The sequence below is a fragment of the Epinephelus fuscoguttatus genome, linkage group LG8 (genome assembly GCF_011397635.1).
Source record: "Epinephelus fuscoguttatus linkage group LG8, E.fuscoguttatus.final_Chr_v1".
Taxonomy (NCBI): domain Eukaryota; kingdom Metazoa; phylum Chordata; class Actinopteri; order Perciformes; family Serranidae; genus Epinephelus; species Epinephelus fuscoguttatus.
Genome location: NC_064759.1, coordinates 15,416,806 through 15,425,515, shown reverse-complemented (window position 1 = coordinate 15,425,515; position 8,710 = coordinate 15,416,806). Strand labels below are relative to the sequence as shown.

The window sequence follows — 8,710 nt, the reverse complement described above, 5'->3', positions numbered from 1 at the left end:
TATACACAAACTACTTCTGTATTTTATTTTTGATGGAATCAGAAAACAAACAAACAGTTGGTGGCTATTAAATCACTCTAGTGGTTCACTACAACTGCAGGTGTACAGTAACCATTTCCACCAGATAGCGATCCAGGAGTCGATTCCCTGAACTAAGCAAAGAAACGTCAAACTAATGAACACAAAAAGCAAGTTATAGAAACAAAACAAACAGAAGTACTCACACTGATAATAATAATAATAATAATAATATAGTAATGTGATTCACAACTGAAACTTCCTGACGCCGTCTTGCCATCAAGGCAGAAAATCCTGCTTTCATCTTTAGCATTAATTGTTTGAAATCTATAACAATATTGCAGTAAATTAAGTGCTTTTATTGCCTCGCTATCCTCCAAAAGAAGCAAAGCATCAGACAGGAAGCAGCCTTAATATTTGGTCAAAGAGAAGTACAGTCTCCTTAATAATGTTGGTGTGTTTTGTTACGTAGGTTCCCAGATCAGTTTACCCTCTGTAATATTAATTATTTAACAGTTTTGCTCATACAAATACTGTTCTTCTGCCGTGAATGTTTAAGGAAAAACAAGTACATATATACTACATATATACCATACTTTTTCAAATCATAAATAATGAATAGTAGAATTCATATATTTCTCACAGCCCATTACGGTTGTCACATTAAGTTGAATTCTTAATTTAGCACGATGTCTTGCTTCTAATTTTCTACGTTTAGTGCATCAATTTAACAGCACTGTTGACCTTTCTGATAAAAATGTAAGAGTTTAGTTACAACTGCCAAACTTTTCAGACAGGACCCGGCGATACTCAACATTTTAGGGAGATATTAGCACTGATGTAAAAGCTTTCCCCTATAACGTGGGAAAAAGGAAACTATCAGTTGAGCTATGGTTTCTGCAATGATTCCAACCTGCAAGGCAAAGTGTAAGCACAGTCACAGTACTTAAAAATTAAACATCTCTCTCATAGCATTTTCGAAACACAAAAACAAACTGATGAAAGCCAAATTTACACAAGCAAAAGCACTTGTGTGTTTTGTAGCCTGCAACTGTCAGTGCACGATCAGAACCTGGGAAAAGCAACTTGCTGCAACCTGCACCGACAATAATTAGCTTAAGCAGAAAAACATCATTAACATGTCATAAAATCTGAATTAAGTAGGAATCCTGTGTCAGATTTCCATGGAAGAAGAGTCATTTTCTGTTATCACTCTGTCATCACAGATGAATCACTCAGATGTTTGAAATAAAACAGCTGAATGAATGTTTGGGGGTTGGAAGAGGAGACAGGTCTGTCAACCCTATGAGTAACATGCCCTCTCAAGTGCCAAGCAGATCACACAGTAGTTGCCCTAGGCATAAGTCTGGAATACAAGACAGTGTCGACAAGTCCTAACCTAAACCAGCTCAAAAAGAAAAAAGAAAACAAGACTTGTGTCTAACAGCAACTTCATGTAACCTGTGAGAGAGTAAACTGTGTCACACAGTGAAAATTTCTGTCCCATTTCTGACACGTTGAGGTCACATAGGCAGTAAGTGGTCATCTCTCTCCTCTGGCTCCTCTTCTAAAGGTTCTGAGGCCACTCCCCTGTAAGCTGGGGCTTCCTCCCGATTACGTGACCGACACACAAAGTCGCACCCGTCCTGTAAAGTGTGTGAAAGGCAAAGTTTGTTATGAATTTCCAAATAGGTCACATACGCCTGATCTTTTAATGACGTTACTTATCAGCTGCATTTGGCTTACCGCTGTCAGATTGCCAAACTCCACCCAAAAAGCATAATTTGGGAATTGCTCCATCCCTTTGGCTCCGACAATTAATCGCTGGTAGAGGAAACCTCCGATGAGATAAACAGCTAGAAGACAGAAACCACTGGAAGAAGAGAGGGCCATGATCACTTAACAATTATAATAGTATGCCCTACATCACTACATCCTGACAGAAGAAGAGATAATCTGTGACAAAAATCATGTTCCTCTGCCTTCTGGTAGAACCTATGATGGCATTACAATTTACCGTAAATGAACAACAGCAGCCAATCAGAGCTGAGGACTCTCGAACACAGCTGTCAGTCATGTCAATTACTGTTTGTGAACAGCAGTCAAACTGTTAAAATATGCAGCGCTGATCAAATATGAAACAAGATTCTGTTACTGCATTGATTATTTCTCACCTTGAATGCTGCCAGAAACATATTTTAGCGAACTGTTTTGTAAAATAATAAAGTTTTTGACTGGCTATGTTGAGCAGCTGAACCATAAGAAGCACCGCCAGCAGAAAATGTTCTCATTTTACAGCTTAACAGTCACTAAAATATGTTTCTGAAAACACTTAAGGTGAGAAATAGGCAGTGCAGTAACAGAATCTTGATTCACATTTGATCAGCGCTGTCTAATTTGACAGTTTGAAACTAGTGACATGATTGACAGCTGCATGAAAGACTCCCCGGCACTGATTGGTTGCAGGGGATTCTAGCAAATGGCATTAGAATGATTAAGAGGAGGACGAACATGACTTTGTTCACAGACTGTCTGTCTCGTGTGCTCCTGTGTGGACGTAGTGACAGTTTCAGCAAATATGACAAAAAGCTATTTTTATGAAACTTAAAAACTGAAGCTTTCATGATTTTAGTGTCATCGCACTAGGGATGCACTGAAATGAAAATTTGTGGCCGAAGCCGAATAATATTAAACGCTTGGCCGAATACTGAGTACCGAATGCCGAATATCGTTGTTTAGTTTGTCATTAGTTTTTGCAGATGAACCCCCTCCAGATTAGTGTTGTCACGGTACCAAAATTGGATCCCACTGTACGATACCAATGAAAATATCATGGTTCTGAGTAGTATCACGATACCACAGCGAAAATGAGGCAGATGTGCCTTTTGTCATTTATAAAAAGATAAATCACTTTTCTATAATACATCAATGATATTTCAATGGAATAAATTACTTATTGACTTATTCATACTTCAAAAACAGCATCAATCAGTGATTAACATTGGGGGGATCAAAATAAAATAAATAAATAAAATAAGAATCAACCAGCCACCCTCCTCCCCTGACAAGTCCCTTCATAAGTAAAGAACAGTTCCTAAAGTGCAGTGAGGTTTGTGGGCCGTGAACGGGTCGTTTCTCCTCTGACACGTCACATACCTGTGTTCGGCTGGCTCGGTTGTTCAGGTACTTCTGGGCAGTCCACACGCCAAGAAGAGGATATTATGGGAGCCAACTTCTCCGTTGCCGGTAAGCCGATGGCCACCGTATTTGACAGGAATACATCACTGTCTGTGTCTGTGACCCCCGTTCAACCCACAATCGGTGGGATTCGCCTTTCGTTTCTGCTGCTGGTTGAAATCGGTAGGCTGCTTGCACAGCGTGCTGAATGATTTAAGCCTATTTTGCTCGCTCAAAACTATTTTTAGTCGCAAATGCGAGTGCGGTCACGGATGGATCGCCACACTGCCGACATTTTACTCCGCCCGTCACGACACGCTGTTTGATTACGTTATCAAAACACGCCGCTATTATTTGGCCTTGCTTTTAACTTATTCCACTGAATACCGAATGTGTGGTTTTTTTAGCAATAGCCGAATATATTCGGTTACCGAATATTCGGTGCATCCCTACATTACACTACACGCTGTCTTTACGCACATGATGAGTATTATGGAGCCAGTGCTGATGTGGGACTCGAGAGCTGGGCACACTGCACTTGAGTCCAGCTCAAACAGGTAGAAACAATCCTGCAGCCGGTCCCGGTCCTCCCGCACCACCTTCATTTGGCCCTGCGAGTGAGATGGAGAGAGACAAAGTTAAAAAAGGCAACAAAGCAAAACACACACATAAGTAAACCTAGAATAATTGCCTCGGTTAGCAGTTCTTTGCCTCCGCCGACCAGTCAAGTTTATATCCATGTCCGTCCAGACATTTTGACATGTCATAGCAGGAAATAGCACAGGTGTATTCAATAATGGTGGCGGCAATCCATTTAGCGAAGGCCCTGGTGTTGTACATGCAGGTTCACTGGAACGGCTTACAGGACACTTAATGTTACCAGCTTCACCTGTGCTTTTCCTACTATGACAAGTCAGAATGTCTGCTGTGCAAAAAGCCCATTAGGGTTAGCAGTATTGAAAATAGTAAAGCAGTAGGTATTACGTTCATGACAATGGGATGGATGGAAGAAACATAATGCCTCCAGTCAGGCTGTCGCAAAAAAAGACAAGGCTTGAGACGACATGTCAGGAGAAACATTAAGCCGTGTTCTGACCTACATTAGAGCTGTGTGGGGTAAACTGAACCACTTCATTTACTTCAGTGAGACTTCTGCTCATGCGGAGGGCTCAGGCAATCATGCACAATCCTAGTAGATTACTTCTATGTTTCTACAGTTCTGTTATCAAGATGAAGAATAAAATGACTGTGATAAAACCCTGTGTCATGTTACTCAAAGATGCCTTTCTAGATCATCTTCATACATGAAGCAACATGCCCCCAGCAACGCAGCCCGTTGCATTTTTGTTTAAAACACAGCGCCATTTCTGGTCTGAACACCTTGTAAGTTAGCATTTCTTTTCACAAATCATCTGTCTTTTTTTTACCGCGTCAGTTTTCCTGTCGCAAGAGATCATGACCATGGCTTTCCTCTTTTCCTTGGAGCAGTGTTGATCATAATTGTCACCGTCTCTGTAGATCAGCATCACCCAGTCGCCTGCAAGGACAGGAAAGTGTCAAACAGACAATGCAGACACGATACTGATCTAATCAAGAAACTGTTGATGAAGAATGTGCAGCAAACAATTCTAATGCGTGTTTGGGCTTATTATGCTCATAGCTTGTCTCAAAACACACACAAAGTCAGGGTAAATTAGAGACTTACTTCCTCCAATGGCCTCTGTTGCTCCATACAAGCCAATCACCGTTGGTTTGCTTTCTGTTTTCTGGTTCTCAAACTGAACAACCCCAGCCTTTGGAACACCCGCTGCGTCCCCACACAGCTGGAACACATAGGTGTAACTCTCACTTCCGTTCTTGATCTCCGCTGTAAAGCTGTCAAGATGAGAACAAATCCCAGCAAACAATTAATAACATGCAACACAGTGGTGAAACAAGCACAACACAGAATGGCAAAAGACAAGCAGGCAAAATGCTTCTGTCATGGTCAGTTTGCATGTTCACTTAGTGCTGATTCTTTCATTGGTAACAGGCGATCCAAAAACAATCTAATGTCGCATCAATTGCTCTAAATATGCAGCCACACAATCGAGGGGCTTCTTACTTCCTATGGGCGAGTGGCTCTAGTCGATTAAGGACATTCCGTTCTGCCTCGGATAACAGTTTACAGTTCTTGGTACCATCAGAGGTGTACACCCCACTACCACACAGGATCAGCTGAACAACCAGGGTCCACACCAGGAAGGGCCCTCCACCCTGACTGTTGACCACCTGGAACACACGTTAAAAAAAAAAAAAAGAACAATTTGAAACCTAACACTTATTATTCATTTGAAATTAGGCTTGAACTATATGAAAATATATAATGTGAGACGATATAAACTGTTTGCATCAGAGATATTTCCGCACAATTTATACTGTGGAAGAATAAATGTGGTGGTTCTATGGTAGCTATCCTTGTTAGAGCTGAAAGAAGTATAATTGACAGATTGATAGGCAACTATTTTGATAACACATAAATAATTTACATGATTTTTCTATTAAAATGCTTCATTTTTGTCATATATGATAATAAACTGAATAATCTGGGGTTTTAGACTGTTGGTCAAACAAAACAAGCTGTTTAAATACATCACGTCAGGCTCTGGGAAATTATAATTGACATTTTTTCGCTAACTTCTGATATTTTACAAAGAAACAGATTAATCAATCAATTGAGAAAATAACTGGCAAATAAATCTATATAAAATTATTAATAAGTTGCAGCTCTAATCCTTTCAACATCTCTACTGTGGGCAAAGCTGCAAATCAAAGAACAGAAAGGCTTTATGTTACTAGTGGATTTTTACTGGGGCAGCACGATGACGAAGTATTTTCAAAATTGCAATATGGCCAGGCAAAATATCTAATCGCAGGGTAAAATGTGTCATAACATACCATTATAAATTAAGCATCGTGATGCTACAGAGATGCCCCAACCTATAAATCATATTCCAGACGTAAGGGAATGTGATTGTTTGGCACAGAGCTCAGCAAAAATTACACCATCATCATTTTTATATATATTTTTCCACTTAAAATGAAATGCAAACATTACCATTCCCACTAAAATCCTGACTCACATTGAAATATCTGTCAAAATAATTGCATTATGATTTTCTGTATTCTTTTTTTAAATTGTGTAGCCCTGATTTTAATATGATTTCTGCACCAGTGTGTTAAGGTTAATTGATTTGTTAGGCATAATTTAGTTCAGTGGTTCACTCGGTGGGTTACGGTCCAAAAGCAGATCACTGGCCCATTCTGAATGGACCACAAGTGATTTGCGAGTGTGTCAAGTCTCTAAAAAGTACACTTTATTTTGAAGTTCAGTAAATTTCCAGCCAAACTGTGTGGACCTCGAAATAATGACTAAGGAGAAATCTGGACCCCATGGATGGATCAGTTGGGAACCACTGGTTTAGTTCTCTAAACAACCAAAAACAGATGACCCCGATTATTTTATTACTAAACTGTTTCCAAATTGGCTTCCAAGAAAACGCACAAATCCAGTATTTTACACATACCAAGAGAGAGGATTGTATCCATATGGTCCACTCTAGGGTTGCAGCGATACGCCATGATGTGAAAAAAGACGATTATCATACCGTGTCCATTCTGACCGCCTCAAGAGCTCGTCATTGTTTACTGCAAGATGAGTTGTAGGCCTCTTTTAATCAAGTGTTTTGTGGGGATGGTGTGACCACATACATCTGTCAACTTTAAGAGATTTGGTATCCCATTGTATCTTGTTGTATCCAACCACATCATGTGCAGGTTTGGAAATCAATGACAAGAACTGATTTATCACACAAGGTCCTATTTATCACTGACTGACTCAGCTGACTGGTTTTAAGATATACCACGACGTAACAGTTGACAGTTATCATACCCTGTCCATTTGCTAATCTATGATAGCAATGCCCCGAGAAGGAAATTCTCAACTATATTTCAGTTATTTACAAAATGGAGACTTTTTACACATTTACATTTTAAAACAACTTAAAAATATAGATATGAATGTGTGTGTGTGTGTGTGTGTGTGTGTGTGTGTGCGCGTGACCGTAAGAATGATGCGATGAGCAAGTGTGTGTTAGTGCATGTGTAATATTCATATGCTGCAATAAAGGATCTATCTATCTATCTATCTATTTTTTTTTATCTATTTTTTGGTATTGACAAATCAATAGGTCCCTTGAAGAATGCCTGGTCTCCTAACCTACGAATGTACTGAAATGTCTCACAATTTGATAATTGTTACAATTTTTTGCAATGTAAAATAGGTTAAGAAAACTTTATAGAGTATACATTGTTTAAAAAATGATTAATGAGGAAAGACGGTCTTAAGTCATAGTGTTAAACTGCTGTAAACCCACAACACTCTTTGTACCTGCAAGCATATAATGTATTTTTGGTAACTGGTTGTCTGCTTGCAATTAACGCTTTATTCTAAAAAAAAATAAATAAATAAATAAATAAATCTGTAATATTGTGATACTGTGATATTTTCTGAGACAGTTATCGTACTGTAAAAATCTCAAATCGTTGCAGTCCTAGTTCACTCCTGTTTGACATAATTCAAAATGAAGTGGTGGGATTTGGAATTGCATATCTGCTGTTCCCAATATGAACTGCTCATTTATTTGCTTCCTCAACAAACAAAAGAGGAAACTACCTGTCCATTTTTTGGGGGGAAACATATTTCAAATGCAGGCTTTAATATTTTAGGACATAAAACCAGAACACAACGTGGCCAAACTAATCCCATGAAAAGGAAATGAAGTTGTGAAACCACATATTTTGAAGCATGTTCATGCAAAATGTCGCATGAGGCAGGAACTTTTTTAAGGAAACAGTCGGTTTAAAAACACCCCTCTGAAAAGCTTCACAGAGTTAAACTTTGTGCTGCATGGTGCACCTACCTTCATGACTTCCTCTGGCGTGACTGAGTGTGAGAAGCGTCTTTGTTAGTTACAGTTTAACAGTAGTTTAAACATGTAGCTCGCTGATGCTTCCTCGTGCTAACGTCGCTTCCTGGTTGACCTAATGGAGCTGTACAGCCGCTATGTCGTCATACAGGTGAGGTAAAGTGAACCTTCATGCGCTCAGGAGGTTCAACTGAACGCAGTCAGCCGCACGCTGGTTCCTGTCCTGGTGTAAAAACGCGCTTATTCTTAAAAACGTGTGAAGTGGCATCCGGGAGGCTAACGGGCTACAGGCAGCAGCGGAGTGCGGAAGTGAAACTAAACACACGCGCGCATGTGACCGTCCAGATGAAGCGGGACCAATGAGCTGCAGCTGAGGCTTCCTCATACCCGCATCAGCTGACCTGACACACACTTACAGAGGAGGTGAGGAGGAGCTGTACAGTTTAATTATCATTTAATGAGATGCATTTGGATCCAGACAGATTCAAGTAAGTGCAGTATTTAAATTAAGTAAAGTTCTACTAAAATGTGCTTTACTAAATTCACAT

General features: G+C 39.7%; 1 protein-coding gene across 1 annotated transcript; it reads right to left on the bottom strand.

Moving 5' to 3' along the window:
• Nucleotides 1-8,488, bottom strand: m6pr (mannose-6-phosphate receptor (cation dependent)). The gene is made up of 7 exons (XM_049583705.1): nt 8,157-8,488; nt 5,300-5,466; nt 4,901-5,070; nt 4,623-4,732; nt 3,676-3,806; nt 1,765-1,891; nt 1-1,664 (listed from the first exon to the last, which is right to left on the bottom strand). Exons 1-7 carry the CDS (start codon nt 8,160-8,162, stop codon nt 1,542-1,544), a joined length of 834 nt encoding a protein of 277 aa, XP_049439662.1. The 5' UTR covers nt 8,163-8,488; the 3' UTR covers nt 1-1,541.
• Nucleotides 8,489-8,710: the final 222 nt, after the last annotated feature.